The 19,771-nt window shown below is 47.1% G+C and overlaps 2 protein-coding genes across 9 annotated transcripts in view; one reads left to right on the top strand and one right to left on the bottom strand.

Annotated features, from left to right (window-relative positions):
• The first annotated feature begins 275 nt into the window (after positions 1–275).
• Positions 276–1,861, top strand: LOC6581651 (isovaleryl-CoA dehydrogenase, mitochondrial). Its single transcript, XM_002007339.4, has 3 exons — positions 276–555; positions 611–736; positions 802–1,861. Exons 1-3 carry the CDS (start codon positions 338–340, stop codon positions 1,721–1,723), a joined length of 1,266 nt encoding a protein of 421 aa, XP_002007375.1. The 5' UTR covers positions 276–337; the 3' UTR covers positions 1,724–1,861.
• Positions 1,862–2,609: 748 nt separating this feature from the next.
• Positions 2,610–19,771, bottom strand: part of LOC6581650 (talin-2) — a 33,634-nt gene continuing 16,472 nt past the window's right edge. For 2 of the 8 annotated variants that reach the window (XM_032731408.2, XM_044010220.1), the window contains 15 exons: positions 17,018–17,246; positions 16,561–16,959; positions 16,302–16,493; positions 16,158–16,236; positions 15,583–16,086; positions 15,428–15,516; positions 13,409–13,497; positions 12,998–13,114; positions 8,344–12,934; positions 8,091–8,281; positions 5,572–5,688; positions 4,992–5,507; positions 3,872–4,543; positions 3,068–3,693; positions 2,610–3,009 (listed from right to left, as the gene is read on the bottom strand). In XM_032731408.2, coding sequence (XP_032587299.1) covers positions 2,754–3,009; positions 3,068–3,693; positions 3,872–4,543; positions 4,992–5,507; positions 5,572–5,688; positions 8,091–8,281; positions 8,344–12,934; positions 12,998–13,114; positions 13,409–13,497; positions 15,428–15,516; positions 15,583–16,086; positions 16,158–16,236; positions 16,302–16,493; positions 16,561–16,959; positions 17,018–17,153 — 8,574 coding nt within the window. In that variant the 5' untranslated portion in view covers positions 17,154–17,246 and the 3' untranslated portion in view covers positions 2,610–2,753. Of the gene's footprint in view, positions 3,010–3,067; positions 3,694–3,871; positions 4,544–4,991; positions 5,508–5,571; positions 5,689–5,918; positions 6,593–8,090; positions 8,282–8,343; positions 12,935–12,997; positions 13,115–13,194; positions 13,221–13,408; positions 13,498–15,427; positions 15,517–15,582; positions 16,087–16,157; positions 16,237–16,301; positions 16,494–16,560; positions 16,960–17,017; positions 17,247–18,171; positions 18,272–19,771 lie in introns of those variants that run through there. The other 6 variants (XM_044010219.1, XM_044010221.1, XM_044010222.1 and 3 more) reach the window with 6 other exon arrangements.

The raw sequence follows: 19,771 nt of genomic DNA, 5'->3' as shown, positions 1-19,771 counted from the left end.
CAGCAAACCTCAATGCACTGCCGAAGCGAAACGTTCGCCATTGTAGAGACATGCGCATTTCTCCACTTGGTTGCTGTATATGATAAGTAACGGAAAAGTTGAATTGAGTTGAAATGATATTTAAATAATAGCGGGTTTCGTTTTCTGTTTCTATAATATGATTGAATTCAAGTTCAATATATTCAAATTCGATAGTTGACTAATCGATAGTTCGTTTTAAATGGGAATGCGATCAGGCTAGCGTTGCCACCTGTTGCGCTATTGTGGGCAGCCCTCCCCCACACAGCTGATCAAAGGTTAGGTAACACTTGTTACATTCTTTTACATTCTCCCTGAAATGGCTTTGCGTTTCGTGGCCCAAAGGTTGTTGCAACGTGGTGGACGCCGTCTGCAGACTGCCGCGCCATGGATACGCACATTAACACATTACCCCATAAATGACGCTATGTTTGGCCTCAATGAGGAGCAACAGAAGTTGCGTGAAATTGCTTTCAATTTCTTTCAAAAGGAATTGGCACCATATGCCAAGGAGATCGATAAGCTAGATAGTTTCAAGTGAGTCAGGCTGAAGATCTACAAAGTCCACTTTACTTACTCCTCTTTTAATTAGAGATCTACGCTCATTCTGGAAGAAGATGGGCGAGCTTGGTTTCCTAGGCATTACGGCAGAGCCGGAGTATGGTGGTACTGGCGGCACCTATTTGGATCACTGCATCATTATGGAAGAGATTTCAAGGCAACTAAGATTAGGATGTTACTTAAGAACTGCAGTCATTACTGTTCACTTTGCACTTCTTACAGAGCTGCTGGAGGCGTGGCACTTTCCTACGGAGCACATTCCAATCTATGCATCAATCAGTTGACCAAGAACGGCACGCCAGAGCAGAAGGAAAAATATTTGCCCAAGCTGTGCAGTGGCGAACATATTGGCGGTCTGGCTATGTCGGAGCCTGGAGCCGGCTCCGATGTCGTCTCCATGAAGCTGCGCGCGGAACGTAAAGGCGACTATTATGTACTAAACGGCAGCAAATTCTGGATTACCAATGGCTCAGATGCAGAAACTCTGATCGTGTATGCTAAGACTGGAGCAAGCGGTGTTCCAGACAGGCACGCAATCACCGCGTTCATCATAGAGACAGGCTGGGAAGGCTTTAGTGTAGCCCAGAAACTGGACAAACTAGGCATGCGTGGCAGCAGCACCTGCGAGCTCGTCTTTCAGGATCTCAAGGTGCCGGCAAAGAACATACTGGGCCAGGAGAACAAAGGCGTTTACGTCCTGATGTCGGGTCTGGATTTCGAGCGTTTGGTTCTAGCTGCCGGACCAGTGGGTCTCATGCAGGCCGCCTGCGATGTCTCCTTCGACTATGCCCATCAACGCAAGCAAATGGGCAAGCTAATTGGCGAGTTCCAGCTGCTGCAGGGCAAGATGGCAGATATGTACACGACTCTGGGCGCCTGCCGCAGCTATTTGTATTCAGTGGCCCGAGCCTGCGATGCGGGCATTCGCAGCAGCAAGGACTGCGCCGGCGTCATCCTGTACAGCGCCGAGAAAGCTACACAGGTGGCCTTGGAAGCCATTCAGATTCTGGGCGGCAATGGCTACATCAATGACAATCCAACTGGACGAATTTTGCGGGATGCAAAGCTTTATGAGATTGGAGCTGGCACCTCAGAGATCAGACGTTGGCTGATTGGTCGTCAATTGAATCAGGAGTACAAGTAATTGGTGGAGGTTTGTCTAGAGGACCATCTTAACGGAAAGACTATTTGTTGCATTTATATTTTGTAGAAATTTGTTGTAAAAAAATTGTAGATATTTTATGTGGAATAATTGATGGATTGTGAATATTGATGCTAAATATTTGGATTGTTTTATTTAATAGAGGTATTGTCTATATATTGATATATGCAAATAACTCAACGGCAGTTGAATTCGCTTATGGCCAAACTCTAATCCCAATAAATCATTCGGTCATATATTGTTAAAATATTGTTTTTTATTTTTTATTAATTTACAAAACATACACAATTATAAAATATGCAATTACGTATACACGACGGCTCACATATACATATGTACTCGTATATACAAAAAACGAAATGATGAGAGCATAGAAGACTCTGTTTTGTTTTTATAGCAGAACATAGAACAATTATTACATACATAGATGGTTTACGAACTAAACGTTATGTGAACAACATTTGAATTAACTAAAATCGCGTTAAATATAGATTACTCGATTACATGGTTTATAGCATATAGCTGTTTGTTTTTAGGTGCACAGTAATAAATTGCATTGAACTAACACTTAAATCGTTGAACTCAATTTGCATTTCGTTCTGGTTACAGATTAAAGGTAATTTCGTTGAGTTATGATTAGTATAGAGTTGTATGTAATATAGATTCGACGGATATTCAGAAAGAGTGTGTCTGTGTGTGTGAGTGTGTATAAACAATTGGCAATATAAATGGCAGATAAATAAGCACAACAAATATACACAAGAAACGCATAGATGGAAATTATGAAAAGAAGTCCAAACCGTGTGTATATAGGGTATGTGTGTAGTGTGTGTGTGTCTGGTGTGTTTGTGTGTGTATCATATATATAGACATTTTAACGCTAGTGGCTAATTATAATTAATTGTTAAATTATTGCTATTAGTATGTATGTAAATGTTAAAAGCACATTTGGCAAACATTATCGTTTAGTTTCAATCGCAGCTGCTGCTCCTGCTGATCGAGCTTAGGTTATCTACTCCAGGCGAAAACTGTGCTTCTCCGTTTTCGTTTCGGACCTCGATTCTGTTGTGGTTGTAAACGATTTGCGCTCCATGACGCGCTGCGTCATTGAGGTGAGCCGCTCGGAGCCCTGATCCACAATGCTGATCTTGCCGCCGTCCGTGTTGAGCGTCATCTGCGAAAAGCTCGACTCGAGCGGCTTCACCAGGCCCGATTCGCTGTTGCTGCTGGTGTTGGCTGTTTTGTCGAAGTTGCGCGTCTCGTATCTGCTGAAGAGCATGGCTAAAGGTTAGCATTTAAGCACTCCACATCTGAATGTGGACTCACCTGGATGTGTAGCCCTCGTAGTTCTGGCCGGGATAGGCATTGCCGCCAGTTATCTCCACCACGCCGCCCTGGCCGAACGTCTTGTCATGCAGATCCTGTACACAGGCCTCCAGATTGCGATTGCCGGTGGGCTTCTGTGGTGGCGGTGGTGGCACAGTTGGGGGCGCGCCCGATGTGGATGAGTTTTGCGTTTTAATGCTGGACGATTCAAAGCTTTGCTGGTAGTTGTTGGCGTTAGTGGGTGTGCTTGCGGATATGGTTGTGAAGCCATTGCTGCCCGCGCCGCCCACTGGACTGCCTGGGTAGGGGCGGGGCACAGCATTGGCTGTTAGTTTGGGATTAGAGCGAAAACTGTGAGTCGACGTCGCGGTCTGCATATTAGAAATGGTCGTCGACAACGGCGGCGGCGGTGGCGGAAAGTCTCCATTGACATCATCCATGCCCGCATAATTAGATGGCGGCGGCGACACGGCGCCCGGATGATGGAAATGCTGGGGCTGCGGGCTGGCATAGTTATAATGATGCTTCTGCTGACTGCCCGCGCCCGAGCCCGTGTAGTAGCTCGGCGAGCTGGGCAGATCGCCCGACTGCGAGCCATAGTAAGCACCTCCTCCACGACCCAGAGTCTGTTAAGGGTTAGCAAGAGAAAGAGACATTTGGTTGGTTAGAGAGATTAGGGTTAGATTCAGTTACAACTACAACAACTACACCGACACCAGGTGAGAGTCTCAACAATGCCAATTCATTGGTGCAGTCTAAAGTCTAAAATCTAAGTTCAAGTCGGAAATGGAAACCTGTTCATACATTGTTCTGGCTCCTGTTGAGCGTGCCATAGGCATATTCCGTGTCGCTCTCGTCTGTGGTGAAGCCCTGGGTATTCTTGGCATAGCGCTGCGCCTGTCGCACATGCTTGAGGCGCTGGCGCGCCTCCTCCAGCTCTTTCTCCTTGCGCAGCACAGCGGAGCGTGCATTAATCTCCTGCGCCATGCCATCCACCATCGATGTGTTGATCTTCAGCGAATGCTCCTCCTCGGCCTCCAGGCCCTGCTGTGCAGCGTGCACCAAATTGTCCGTGGACTTGATAACGGCATTGCCCGCAGCCTGCAGACGGCGACCCGCCTCCGAATTTGGATTCGATTTGACTTTGCAGGCAATTAGCAACTGTGCAGTCGAGGCAGCCACCTGCTTGGCCGTGGAGATCAGCATCTCCTCCGTGCCCACGCCGCGCACCAAATTCTGCGCAGCCTCGACCAAACTGTGCGTGGCTGCAGCCACCAGGCGAGCGGCTGAGATGAGACCCTCCGACCACTGGCCGTCGTCGGAGCTGGTGAGTGGACGTCGAGCCACCTTGCCCTGGTCAATCAGCTCACGCTGCGCCGCATTGGCCGCACGCACCAGGGCAGCCGAAGCACCCATGATGCCCTTGGCAGCCTCCAGAATCATCTCGTCGAACTTCATGTTCTCATCCAGCTCGATCTGTGAATAGGTATGAAATGAGTTAGCTCAGGAAATGCAGTCTTATTGGCATCAAATTGGAAACTAGTTATATTAGCATTATAGATAAGCAAACACCATTTGAGTTTTAGTTTAGTTATTTTTAAAATTTTGTTTTGGTTTCAATTTGTATTTTCGTTTTAGTTTCGTTTTTAGTAGAGTTTAAGCGATCACAGTAATAATATGTTTGATTCCTGGGTGAACTTTTGAATGTAACAACCAAGAATATCAAACATATCTCACTGGAATCGTTAGATGAGGTAGTGGATAGGTAGTTTGGTTGATTTTGGTGGCTGGTTAAACAGATGACAGCTGATTGTGGAGACGAGCGAGCGGTAGTTCAGTTAGTTTCAATTCACCATAGCACATTCACCATTAAAACTAGAGTTATATGCCTTTATACGCCGTATAGAGATCATGGGAGACTCACCTTAACATCCGCCTGACGACGTGGCCGCAGCGATGCCAACTTCTTGGCAGCTGCATCAATGGAGGCTGCGGCGCCGAGCAGCTCATTCTCAGCTATGACCGTGGGATCCTCTGGATCGATCCAATCGGAGCCCTTCAGCAAACGAGCCATGGCCACCAGATCTGTGACACACTTGGCCACGCGACGCGACAAATGCATGCGATCGTCGGCGCTGCAGTTGTGCAGAATGCCATTCAACAGCTCCCGATAGGACTCGGCCACGGAGCTGCCCGCCTCCAGGGTGCGCACGCGCAGCTCATCCGTCTCGGCACAGTTCCAAGCGACAGAGCGGCAGACGATCAACATGTCTGATATGGCACGACGACCCAGATTGGCGGCAGCCACGATATCCGCCTGCAGATTGGAGGTGCCCGCGGCAACAGCCTTTGCCGTGGCCGCAGTCACGTTCATGGTGACGCGTATCAGGTCCTCGGGTCCCACCTGGGCGCTGCCCACTGGCGGAGGTGTCTGCATGGCCTATTCATAAAGAAAATTCGGGATTAATGACAGTTTTTTTTTACCAGCCTCTGATGTTACTTACGCGCATCTCCTGGGAGATGGCCTCCACGGTGGCTTCCATGGCGCGGGTGCCGCGCGTGTGCTCATCCTCCACAGCTTTGACGGTCTTTAGCAACGAGGAAACATTGAGGACCATCACCTAAATGCCAATAACAAAGTGTTTTTTTTTTTTTTTTTTTTTTTTTTTGGAGCAGAAATGTTTTGTGATTAATGTTAAGTTTTATAGATAAATATTGTGATATAGTAGAAATAGCTTAGCTATAATCTCTTGAGACTACGAAATACAAAATAGATCTACAAATTAAAAAACTACTTCTACATGGCTTTGGCACTACTCTAAATAATATTCTAAGAAACTACTTTTGATGCTTGATTTGACGAGTAATAAAAAACTTTATTTGATAAATTTAATTAGACATGATATAAAACAGACATCCTTCTAGACAACAATTATTTATTAAGGGACTATAACAATCGACAAAAAAGGTAAAGAACCTGCAGATGCTATGGAGAGCAAGAAATTTGAATGGATATGCAGATATACGAATGGAGTTTCTCGAAAATTCAAGCTGAAAATTAGATTTCATATGAATGACCATTTATTTTTTTAAGGTAAAGCTAAACCATAATGACTTTTAAAAAGGCTAGAAAGTTCTTTCTAGTTCATATACTACATAACAACTTCACATATACGTACAAGACAGATATAGAGATATGTATGTATATGTGTATCAATTGATGCTGGCCACAAGTGACTCTCCAATTGCATCTACAAGTTTTACAAAGTTTTAAATGTTTTGGAATAATGTTGGCTTTTTGCTTGTGCAATGATTAATGTTTATAATGTTGCAGAAAGAATTTCGTTCAAGTTTCCAAATTGTTGTGGGTGGCGCCCCCTACCAGCAGCCCACTTAATGACTCATGATTCCGTTTGCTGTCGCTGCTGTTACTGCTGCTGCCGTCGCTGGCTGCTGAGGGGGGCGTGTGTGTGTGTTAGTTTCTGTTTGGGCGCTGGCAGCTGATTGGCAAACATCTTGAAGCGTCTGCATTGTAGTTGTGTGTGTGTTCGATATCGATAGCGAGAAATCGAATTTGAATATAGATGCATGTTCAAATCGATAGATGGCGTATATATATTTATATACATTCCACAGCGAGCGCAGCGCATGAAGAGAGCAATTTTTGTTTCGAGAACGATTTGCGTATTTTGTACAGTTCATGAGGAATTGTTTGTTTTTTTTAATGTATTTTTTTTTTTGTGTATGTGTATGCGTATATGTGTGTGTGTATGGGAAGAGAGAGAAGAGCAGAGACGTCGAACGCGCACAAATTAGCATAAAACGAAAACGAAAATATACAAAATTTTATGGATTTTTTGTTTTTTGTTTGCTTTTTACAATGTGGGTGGTTGTTTGAATGGTGAGTGGGTGTCGGTGGTGGTGGATCGACAAAGAGAGACACAATTGTAGTGAGAGCGAGAGCACGGCAAATACATGCAGAGCAGCAGGCAGAAAGGGTGGCTGGGCTGGGTGTTTGTTGAATGTTTTTGACCAAGGAGTTAGAGCTGGACACAACGCCGGGATGAGAAAATGGTGCGAAACATATTGTTGAAGGGGCGAATTGTACCCATGTGTGTGTGTGTGAGACAGAAACAGAGAGAGTATGTGTGTGTTTGTGTGGTTAAACATTGAAAGTAATTAATAACATTTAAGAGATATACAAAAAGAGACAGCCAACAGCAGCAGCAGCAGGGGCAGCAGGTGATTCAGATTGAGATTGAGATTGAGTTGGAGTGGAAGCAGCCGCGACGAGTTGCCTTCAAAAGCTCGTTTGGTGCAGTGAAACATCAGCGGCGACAGCAACAGCAAATTGGTATTAAATAGTACATTTATATAGGGTATTTCTTAAAAGTAGTTTTTTGTGGTATTTTATATGTAAGTGCCAAAGCCAGTTAAGTATTTACTTGTGGTACAGTAAACGCTCGCAAAGTAGACCAGAGTTAATAATTATATCATTTGGTTCTAAGCTGCGTAGCTTTTCTGTACTTTAAATGCCACAAACAACATTTATGTATGCTTATATGTCTGTGTGGGTGTACGGGGAGCTTTCATTTAATAAAATAACTAAAGATAATACACAAATAAAAATAAAATTGAATACTAGTATGATATGTGCTACTCAAATTGCTCAAACCCTAACCGTTTAGGGTTTACAAGCTGAAGGCAATTTTAATTATTTTCTCATTTGATTAGTTTTATTTAACTTTTTCTAAACCTTCATTTTTTTTTTTAAGAAATCTTTACATTTGTAACTTTAAACTTTACTAACGAAATCTTTTAATCAAGCCATAACCACATTAAAGTCAGTTACAGTTTAAAAAAAAAAATTACCAAAAATAAATAATCACTATAAATATTATACACTATTAAAAAAGCCACAACAACGAAAGCTTTACAGCAAAGTGAAAGTATTAAAAAAAAAACTAGAGAGAGATGAAAAGACATAGAGGGTAGATCTAAAGGGAAGGTAGAAAAGACTTACCCTGGCGCTTTCCTTGAGGCCCTGCATCGACGGATCGTGTATGGGCTTGCCCGAGGCCAATTTCGTGCAATTGATCAAATCTCCTAGAGCCGAGGCCACATCCTTGACGGCATTGATGACCATGACCTGCGAGTCGGGCTGTGAGGAGCCCAAGGAGCAGGCACCGCGTTTTACGGCCTCCGCCAGTTGGGCTAAAGATAAAGAATAATATTTGTAAGTAACGATTAGAGGAATCTTCTCAGTCTCTACTCACTTATGGTTGAGACAGCATTCTGTGCCGCATTCGCCAGCTGATCCTGAGTGCCGGCTGCTCCAGTGACCAACACCTTGGTGTCCTCCACCAGCGCCTTGGCCGTTTGCAGAATATGCTCGCGATGATCGGCAAAGCTGCCATCGCCATCCGAGTGCAGTGTGCCGGCTGTAGCAAACATAATAGTGGTGTCCAGATCTCCGATAATGCCCGAGACAGTGTGTGCCGCATTGATGCAGGCCTGGGTGCCGCGAGAGCCAGCTTGGAGTGCGGCCAAGACTTGGGCCACCTTCTCGGACACCTCGCGAGCATTGCGTGCAATCTCCTTCTGGGCACTGGAATCGTTGGGACTAGCGCCGCCCGCCGACGATTGAATCATCGAGCTGATGGAACGGCCCAAATCAATGACGGTGCTGCGTATGCGCATCGCCACATCCGGCGAAGTGGTCGTGGTGCTGGCACCCACCGAATCCTGGGTGAGCAGCTGGTAGTGTTGGGTCATTTCGACAGCCAACTGGGGCAGAACGGCTGGCTCCACACTGCTCTTGGCATTCATTTCGTTGCCCAGGCGCGCGATCTCCTTGGCCGTGGCCACCATGCGCGTCTGATAGTCGACAAAGCTGTCCGAGTAGGAGGCGTTCAGCAACGACTGGCGCTTGTCTGTCAGTCGGGTAATCGCACGATTCACCTGCTCCATCAGGCCCGTGACGATGCCCGTCTCAGCGTTGATCTTCTCCACAGCCTGCTGCAATTCCTGAATGGCCTCCCGTGTGCCATCGATGGCCTCATCGAGGCGTGGATGAGCGTGTGTGGCGCGCGGATTACCCGCCGAATCCTTGGCCGATTGCACCAGTGTAATGGCGCTCTCCACCACCGACTTGGTCTGGTTGATCAGCGACATCTGCTGCTGGCTGTGCACGATGTGAGTACAGGCGCCAATGGCGCCATTCACCATGGGCACAACGTAGCGCGAGATCTCGCCCACAGCATGGCCCAGTTGCTCCGCATTATTCTTTCCGGCCACGCGAATCGGTTCCAATTTATCCAAGAGTTCCGCAGCAGCGTTCATTGTTTGTCCACTGAAGCCATGCAAATTGTTGTCCCGACGGCGGCTCAAGCCCTGAGCATTGGCAGCCAAGGCGCAGCTGTCCAGCTCACGTGTGCAGGTGCCCAAGGTGTGGAGCACCTGCTCGCACTGCGCCTGTCCTGGAGCTTTGTCCCGGATGTTATCAACGAGTCGCTTCACGGACTCGGAGACTGGTGTGGAGTGCATGGACAGCTGCTGCCACACTGGCGGATTATCCGGAGTCAAAGCCAGCGATTTGGCGGCCTTGACCATCTCGACGACACCATCGATGACACCGCGTCCAGCCTGAATGACCGGCTCCTGGGCCTTGCGACCTTCCGCTGAGATTTTCGCTGGTACCGATGTAAACTCTGGACTGGAGGCATATTGACGCACTGCCTTGACAGCCTCCAGCAGCGGTTCAACAAGTCGATCCCGATTGCCGCCCGTTGGATTATCCTCAATGGCCTTGATGTCCTGCACCAGATCCGATGTGGCCGTTGCCACCTGCTTGGCCAGCACAATAAACTCATTCTTGGCCACCGGATTGTTGGTGTTCATGCTCGCCTGCCGGCAAATGGAGCACAGGTAGCTCGTGTGCTTGGCAATCACGGTCAGGGCCGAGATCATCTGCGGCTTGCCCGACTGGGCGCTGCTCACAATGTCACAATGCTGACGAATGCCCTGATAGGCCCACGTCAGCTGTGCCTGATCAATGATTCCTGGACGCCCGGCCACACTGCTGGGATGCGAGACACCGATGAGATAGGCCGCCTGCGAGGAGCTCTCCATCAGTCCCTGAATCGACTCATTCACATTGTTCACCGACTGACTGAACTCCACGTGCTGCGACTGCTTGGCGTTGTTGATCATCTCGGAGATGGCATAGCCCAGGTTGCGTGACTTGGCCGTCGCCTGCTCCACGCAATCAAAGTAGCCCATCTCATTGATCGGCTCGTGCGGATAGTCGAGCATCCGACGCAGTGCATCAATGTTGCGTATGGCATTATCGCATTCCTTCTGCCCCGGAGCGGACTGAATGCTGGCATCCACCAGCTGATTGATGCTCTCCGTCACGCTGCGTGCGGCGGCAAGCAACAGATTCTTGGCATTCGGCTGGCCGGGATCGGCGGCAATGGACTTGGCCGTGGAGAGCAGCGAGCACGACTGCGTCGATACATTGCGCAGGCTGTCGATCATCTGAGAGCGCACGGGCTCATCCGTCTGGGCTTGTCCGGCCATTTGCATGCTCACGGACAACAGATCCCTGTAGTTGGCCGCGAATTGTTGACTGCTGTCAGCCAGCAGAGCCGGACTGGCATACGATTGGACAATCTGTCCGCCAGCGGTGCTCAGCTGCTCGGCGACCTGCTTCAGCTCCGATTGCAGCTCGGCGTACGGTCGATTCGATGGTGGGAATTCGCTCACAGACAAGATCTCGCTGAGATCACTCACGTTGCGCAGGGCAGCATCCACCTCACGTTGTCCAGGTATGCAGTCCACGGTGCGGGACAAGGCGCCCGTGACATCGCGTCCCGCCTGGGTCAATGCCTGCGGATCAGAGACGCCCTTCAGCGTGCGCTGTGCCTGCTCAATCAGCTGTGCAGAGCTGGTCACCACATCGTCGGCGCAGTCAATGATGGCCGGATTCTGTGTAGTCGCCGCCACGCCGTGCACGCTCTTCGTGAATTCGCCCAGAGCCAGAGCCGTGTCACGGCCAGCAGCGCCTGCATACTGGCGTTGTCCCTGCAGCACCGAGCTCAACAGCTGGCTAAGGGCAATGCCCACATTCTTGGCGGACTTGCGCAGCTCGTCGGCTGTGTTCTCCACCGTCTCGCCGGGCAGTGGACGCAGCTGACCCGCTAGCGCCGCTTGGCGAGTGTCGTCCAGCACATGATGCAGCTTGCGTACAGCCTCCAAGGCTGACTCCAGCTCCTGGCCACCGCAGGCATCGCGCGCACGCTGAGCCACCGAATGCAGCTCCGAGACAGCCTGGCCCAGGTGCAAGGCACTCTTGGACAGCTGAGTAGCCGATGGTATATCCGTGACAGTCGGTCGTAGGGCACGTGAAGATTTGGACACCTGGAGAGCTGGTTCGATGAACTGCTCGGCGGCCTCAATCAAATTCAGCTGTGCATGTGCATCGTCTGGCTGAGCACGCGTCGTCTTCACCGATGTGACCAATCGTGGTATGGTATCCGCCACGCGTTTGCAATCCTGCAGCAGCGACTCCTTGGTCTGATGGTCCTGGCTGTGCTGCACCGCATTCTGGGCCGCCGAGATGCACTGGGTAGCCGCAGAGGCGGCCAGCTTCGAATGGTACTCCAAGCGCTGAATGAGTCCTCGCTTCATGGCCGGCGTGTTGGCCGTGCTGGTCGTAATCTCACGCAGCTCCTCAGCGGCACGACGCAGCGCATTCTGGTTGTCCGAGTCATGGGGATTGGAGGAGCACAGACGGGCGGCCTCAACCAGCTTGGCTGTGGCATCGGCCAACTGCTTGGCGGCCGACAGCAAACGTCGCTGCATGTCCGCATCCTCTTGCTGATCCGCCTCGCCCTTGATGCTCTGGATGAGCTGTGCTGTGGTCTGGCCCAGAGTGCGGGCATGACGCACCATTTCCTGTGGATCATTGGTGGACACCAAGACGTCGGTGCCAATGATGACATTCTCGACGGGACTCAGCTCCTGGCTGGTGCGATGCGCATGCTCCCGCGTGCTCAGCTTCACATGCTCCAGCATATCCAGCAGACTCTTGGAGACATCGCGTGCCGCATCCATCAGATCCGCCTTCAACTTGGGATCGGTGCTCGCCTCGTTGCAGACCTCGCAGAGCGAGTTCACGGCACGAGCCACGTTCCGGGCCGCCGCCTCCAATTGCTCGCGACAGGCCGCATTATGCAGAGTGGGTGCCACCACCTTGGCGCAGGCCACCAGCTGACTGGTGGCCAGTGCACATTGGCTAGCCGCAGCGATGACGCGATTGCGCGCCTGATCATCCTCACAGCTGGCGGCAATGTTCTTGGCGCGCAGCACCAAAGCGGCTGTGGTATTGGCCACCGCCTTGCCCAGGTCCACCAGCATATCGTGCAGATCCCGATTCTCAGGTGCCTCCTCCTCGGCAATGGTGCTCAACACATGCGTGGTGGCTTCGCCCACACGAGTGGCGGCATTTATCAAATGCTGTGGTGGCTCCTTGCTCTCCGGCTCGGCAGCCTTCAGCAGGTCACTAAAGGCATTGCACAGATTGCGTGCTGCCTCCAGCAGCTGATCGCCATTCGTGTCGTTCTCCATGAGGGCAGCAATCAGACGCACCTCCTTGGTCACCTCCGGTATGGTCTGCGCAATTTGAGACACCGATGCGGAAATGGCCTCCGTGTCCACTTCATCCGGCTGCGAAGCGGTTATAATCTGAGCCGTGGCGGCACTCATTGTGGCCACATGAGAGCTGACTGCCTGCTTGGAGGTGTCCAGCGTATTCTCACGCCACTCAATCGAACGCAAATCACTGCCCAGCTCCTGAATGGGTGCCTGCAAATGGATTCAGAGATTCGTAACGAGATCTAGCCAAATATTCCTTAACTCAAAATTCACCTTGGTGCGCAGCTCCTCGTCGGCGCGAATTAAGACATCCTGTCCGGCGGATATATAACCAATAAGCGCACGCTGCGGCTCGGTTAGATTCACAGAACTAATGCGTACTTCCTTAGTCTAATAACCAAAGATAACACGAAAGTAAAATCAGTTAGATAAAGGTCTATTTAACTGGAATTGAAGGCTTTGCCACATACTTTGTGAAACTTGGCATGACCGTTTTCTAAATGGTTTGCAGCATGTTAAGAGATGAAAGAATTTATTTTCGAGTTAGTTTCAGTTAAGATGTCTAAAGTTTGGCGCTTTGAGGTTATGTATTCAGTTAAGAGGTGCAATGGCAACTTAGACAAAATGGCAGGAAATGAAAGTTGGATGAAATTGACTATATTCATATCTCTCTAGTCTACTTACCGTCGGCGGTTGATGCGCATGATTCACCTGGCCAACAAAGGCGCCATACTGCACGGTCTGCATTTCGTTCTGCGTAAAGGTGCGTTCACCTGTCAGCCACATCGATAGAGAGAAACGAAAAGTGTACGAAAAATAAGAAATTAAAAATTATCAGAAGCATACACAAAAATTAAAAGGCAAAAAGCAATAAGGCAGATAGTCTATATAGAAGTTTTTTTTTATTCAACTAACTTTTTGCGGACTAACAATACTTGATAGTCTGTTTTATAGAATAGTTAGCTAAAGCATATATTACATATATATATATACACTTCGCGTCATCAGGTTAGCGCCCCCCCTTACACTCATTTTCTTTTACGTTTTTCTCTTTGCCTATTGCACGCAACTTCTTGGTTTTTTTTTTTTTTCATTATCATCATATGAGATGTCTCTCATACCAAAAAAAAACCGCGAGTGAAAACCCGTTATGTTTTATTTTCTATCCTTCTCTATTTTCGCAAAAAATGTGTGCACTTATTTTGCGTCATCAGATTAGCGCCCCCAAATGCAATTGTAATTATCTTGCTTATTTTGGCAATTACACTCACCAAATTTTTTGTGAAGCTCAAAGTATTCAATATATTTATAGTATGGGTAAAGAAACAGTTTTATCTTTGGTTGAAAATCAAAGATTGAGGCATACTTTGAATCTAGACTATGCAACCATAAAATTGCTGAAAAATCAGGAAAAAACAGAAACTAAGTGGCAATTTTCTTACAAATAGGGAAAACTATGGAAAAAACTATATAAGCGGTAATAATCAAGTGATTTCAGAAGGAAATAGAAGAGCATTAGTTCGAGAAGCTTCGAATTCCCACGAATCGACCACCAAGATTAGGGTTAAAATCAGTGTTAGGACGAGCTTATCAACGGTCTAAAGAGCAATTAAGAAAGTTAATTACTTAAAGAAACAGAATGTAAAAAAAAAGACACCAGTCGATATGCTGAGAAAAGAAATACGCATTAATTTTGGCCGGGCGAATATGACGTGGTCTACCCAATGGCAGCATGTTGTCTTTTCTGATGAGAAAAATTGAATTTGGAAGGAACTGATGGATATAATTATTATATCCATGACCTACTCATAGAAGAACATTATTTGGAACGGTTTCCAAGCCGCTGCGCCGGGGGGGTGGTGTGGCATTTGTGTAGGTATCAATATCTTACTACAGCACTTGCAAGCTTCAATTTTTGACATCGCGCATGAACGCATAGGACCATAATATCGTGTTTAAAACTGCTGTTCCGCATTTTTATAACCTGTCTGAAAACCGGCATTAGATTTTCCAGCATTATAATGCCCCAATTCAGACCGCCCGATCCCTGAAGTCCTGGATTCAGGGCCAAAAAATTGATCTCATGGAGTGGCCACCATACTCACTCGACCTTAATATCATTGGAAACGTCTGGGGATGGTTGGTCAGGAAAGTATATGAGTCCGGAAAGCATTATAGTACAAGGACAGAGTTAATCGAAGGTACTGAACACGCTTAATCAACCATATCCTTGAATAATATTGAACAACTTTATAATTCCATTCCTAATCGAATTTTTTAAGTAATTTCAAACAAAAAACGGCACTACGCACTACTAATATTACTTAAAAATAACACTAGCTTAAAATACAGGTGTTATTTTTGGTAATTAACTTAAATAAATTGAATTTAGCGCAGGGGGCGCTAATCTGATGACCAAATTTTTGTTACATGTTTTTTGTACATTTTACAAAAAAAAATTTTAAAAAATAATCCTTATTGTTACAGTAGCCATTCTTTTTGTATTTTAAAGAAAAATAAATGGAGTATAATGTAAAAAAATTTCAAAGATGGAGCTCTGCTGGTTTAGATTTTATTTAGCTTTGAGGTTGAGTGTAAAGGGGGGCGCTAACCTGATGACGCGCAGTGTATATATATATAAAAAAAAGCAAAAGCTTTTGTGCAAATATCTTAAATATATCAAATGGAACTCAGTGGACTTACCGTCATAGGGCCGCATAATGCCCGGATGCGCTAAACTTTCCAAGTTCAGCTTCTCTACGCGATTCGTTTCGTGTTGCAAGAAGGTGGCCCTGGAATAATAGAAAACAAGAATTACAATCAAAGGCCCTCACACCTCTCATATGTGTCTCACTCACTTGGATGGCGCTACGGACTCCTCCACCATGGTGGAGCCCTCGTCACCCTCAATGCCAAAGTGATCCTTCGTCTGTTTCTTCTTCAATATGATATCAATATAGCCCGCAATGAGCTGCACAATCTGCTCGGCTTCGGTCGTTTGCACCGAATAGTATTGATTCGCATAGTCGCCAAAGTCCAAAGTGAAAGTATTCGGTGAGGCGCCCCAGCGACGAACTGTTGTCAATGGCCAGGAGACTAGGATCTCCTTGGTGCGTTCATCCAGACGCAGCACAGAATCTTTGGTAACGCCCAGGAGGCGCGGCACTAGCTTATTCTTGCCATTCATCTTCTCCTTGACCAGGAAGAAGGTAACGCCATATGTGGGCAACTCCCGAGCGGTCTTGGTGTACAGAACTTTGGCGTCGATTTCCGTTAGTTCGTAATGTTTCTTATGCTCCGCAAAGATTTTCTTCTCAATGTTCTTCACGCGCACATAAGACTGGGGCAGGAAGTCCTTCAAGCTGAGTAGAGGAGGTAAAGAATTGAACATAATGAAGGACTACTAGAGAAAGGATTCAAGCGCTGCACTTACTCCAAGAAGCCGGGCTTATGCTTGGCCTCGTTGTACGGTCCGAATTGTATGTGCACCTGAATGCCAGCAAATTCACAAGCTAATGAAGAGAACAACAAATCAGAATTTATAAGGCTAAACATACAATTTTCCAGCACAACTCACCTTTATCCTGTGTAACAGGATGCGTGCCATCGAGAATGGCATCCCTGGCCTGCACATAGAGCAGATTTAGCTGCACTGGATCACGCGAATCGATGTTCTGATCCGAGAAGAAGAAACGACGTCGCAACAGCACCGTCTCCGACTCATCGATGCCCTGTTCGCGCAGTGTGCGACCCACATCAACCCAGTTCACTGAAAATACAACAAACAATTCAATATTAGTCAAGTGGCCAGTCGATAGATGGCGCTATCAACTCACTTTCATCGTCGGTTTTCAGCTTCTTGCGCAAACTTTCCATTTTGGCATCGCGATCCTTTTCGGTAAACTTGCGCTTCAGCGTCAGCGTGGCAAATTTATTATCGGGCAGATTCTCATTCTGCGCCTCATTGTCCTCGCGCACCAATCCATACTCCTCATGATTGGTAATGCCAATCTTGGTGCAAATAACCACCATCAATTGGGAAACGGGCTGAGAGTCATCGACCAGTATGGTCTTGACGGCGCCATCCAGCATGCGAACACGCAGAGTGCGCAGCTTTCGCCGATACTCGAGCGTGTCCTGATTATGCAGTATATAGTAGCCCAATGTGCGTCCGGCTTCTAGCCAAACGCCCTGCTGGTTCTGCTCATCGGAAATGAAGAGTCCATATTCGCTAGCTGTAAGGATAATGAATATAAAGCAATTGATTGAAGACCTTATCGAGCGTTTACTTACGTTGTCCCTGCACTGCTTCGGCAAATTTATCGCGTATGATTTTGCATGCATCGAAGACTGTGGTATTTGGTTGGAATTGTATGGTCTTCGTCACTCGACCACCCTCCAGCTGTATGCGCAGCGACAAAGTGGACATATTTGCGTCGTCTACGTTTCAGTCGACGTTCTAGTCTTAATCGTTGGCTTAAACTTAATATATTAGGTGTAGTAGAAAATGTTGTCAAAGGCACTGCAATGAAGAGATGCAATACGAAATTATGAAATAAATGGCCATTCAAGTGTTATAAATAGCGTAGTTCGGGGCAAAGACCAAAAACCAAGAACCAAAAACCGAAACGGCAACCGAAAACAGCAAAACCTTCAACCAAAGACCAAAACCAACCCCCAAAAAGGCAAAAGAGATAGCCGGAACGGGACAGCAATCAGGCAGCACAGGACCGGGGGCCCAGCCACCACCCAAAAAGCAGACAATGTCGCTGCGCTGCTGCTGATGAAAATCTTCTATACACACACTCTCACACACACACACACATAGACAATGTGTGCCCACTTCAGTGTTCAAATCAAAGCCTGGTCACTGTAGCTGGGGGTTGACTTGCTTACACAGCCTGCCCCGCCGCCTCCGCTGTCGCCGTTGCCGTTGCCGTTGCCGTTGCCGTCGCTGGCGCTGGCGCTGCTGCTGTCATTATGCCAAGCAGCGACGTCTGCGGCGACGCCAACGCCAGCAGCGACGTCGGCTGCGCCATTTTATGCGACATTAATGCCTGGATTTTTAGCTAAATTCACTTAATGCTCGACTGGCTACACCCACGGCCCCGCCACTAATTGATTTTCTATCCTGCTGTGGGGCAATGTGTGTCAGTCAGCGTACTGCCCCGCCCCCAGCTCTGGTGCCTGGTCTATCCGGTACACGATATAGCATTCTTCATTATTTTTTCTGCTCTTTTTTCTTCTTATGTAAAAATCGATATTTTGCACAGCTTATGTTTTGGTTGTCGCATCCCCCGGCATACGGAAGCACTTGAAATATCCGGCAAAAGCTGTCAGCCGTACACAAGAGACACACACACACACACACAGACACAGAGAGAGACAATATATACATGTATATATCGGAGGCACACACACAGACACTAGTTTAAACAAAACTTTACTTTTGGCCAGTTGGCAGAACGTCAACTGCTCCATATGGCGGGGCTTTATGGAAAATGTTGAGTTGACTAGAGTCTGCTATGTTTTGTTGTGGAGCTCTGCTGAAGGATGCACGTCTGCTGCCCACGAAATCTGGCACGTAACTGAAAAAGGTTACCTCAAAAGTGGACCAGCCTAGGGGATGCTGCGACGTCGACGTCGCTGCCGAGCGCATTTTCGCTGTCTGCCTGGGGTGACAAAGAGATAGATAACCAGAGGGAGAGCGAGAGTGAGAGAGAGAGAGAGAGCGCCGCCTGCGCAATGCGTGCTTCAGTTTACTCAAAGGGTGCAGCAGCTGAAGCAACCCCAAAAGAGCGGCGCGTGTAGAGTTTGCTCTCTCTCTCTCTCTCTCTGCTGTTACTCTCCCAATTGTAGACTCTGTGCAGTGCTCGCCCGAGTGGCGCCAGCCGGCAAAATGCCAGCGTTTTGCGCAGCTTAAGCGGCGCTGCAGCAGCGACAGCGACTGCGACTGAAGGCAGCGAACTGCAAAAAGCCACAAAGGGCGTAATCTGATCGAACTGAGAAACGCGCTCGCTGCGCAGAGGGAGGCAGGCAGCCAGGCAAGGCAACCTTCAATAGAGCGTGCGCAGGGCCTGGCCACAGGATACATGAAATATTTTGCTGTTTTGGGGTTCGAGATAAAAAATAGGGAAACGTGCTGATAAGGGAATTGCAAGTGGAAGGGACAGCTGTAGCAATAAAAGCAAATAATGATAAATCGAACAAAAAAAAAACGATTGATTAAATAAATTGCGAATATCAAAAAAAGACATGATGGGAGATAGGTATAATATGGGGTTTAATTTAAAGAACTAATTTGATCGGAAAATATACAAATACTGATATGAATATTACGCAAGGGCAATAATTCAGCTTACAAATGAGGATAGATCATATTAATAATATGATATAAGATTAATGCAAAATGTAGATGTATTACTAATATGGGAATTGAGATGACAATAAATTTATAAATGAATTAATAATATTTAAATGAATTTACTATTAATACAAAAGTGTATAAAAATTATATGCCAAACACTTTCTGGCTTCTCTTGAACAGAGTTACCGAAAATTGAAATACTTATACACATATTGTATTATAAACAGAGCTAGTTGTATATATATTTCCCTTGTCACTTGTCGCCGTTGCCAGCTTTTTGTGAATGAATGAAGTACTTGATGTGTAATACAATACCCTCCATTAATTCAATTAACTGAAGTCTACCCCAAAAAGAGACATAACCTCAAAATAAACACACACCGAGAGAGCGAGGGAGAAAGAGAGAGACAGAGATGGATTGGGTAAAACTAACAATGTGCCGCAAAACAGATAAAAGGACAGTGCGTTGTATAAGGATGTGACTGGGATGTTATAGAGCTGAAAGACAAACAACAGAGGGACGCAGCTAGGCGATAGCTATTTATACACATACATATATGTCTATATTTATAGCTAATATTAGAAAGGGAAAGAGAAATGCATCTAAAATTACAGCTTACTAAGGTTTCAATTGCAGAACCATTTTTATGGCAGCTCATAAAATTGCGCTAGCATCAAAA

The sequence above is a fragment of the Drosophila mojavensis genome, unplaced genomic scaffold (genome assembly GCF_018153725.1).
Source record: "Drosophila mojavensis isolate 15081-1352.22 unplaced genomic scaffold, ASM1815372v1 contig_74, whole genome shotgun sequence".
Lineage (NCBI taxonomy): Eukaryota > Metazoa > Arthropoda > Insecta > Diptera > Drosophilidae > Drosophila > Drosophila mojavensis.
This window is presented reverse-complemented; position numbering and strand designations above follow the sequence as displayed.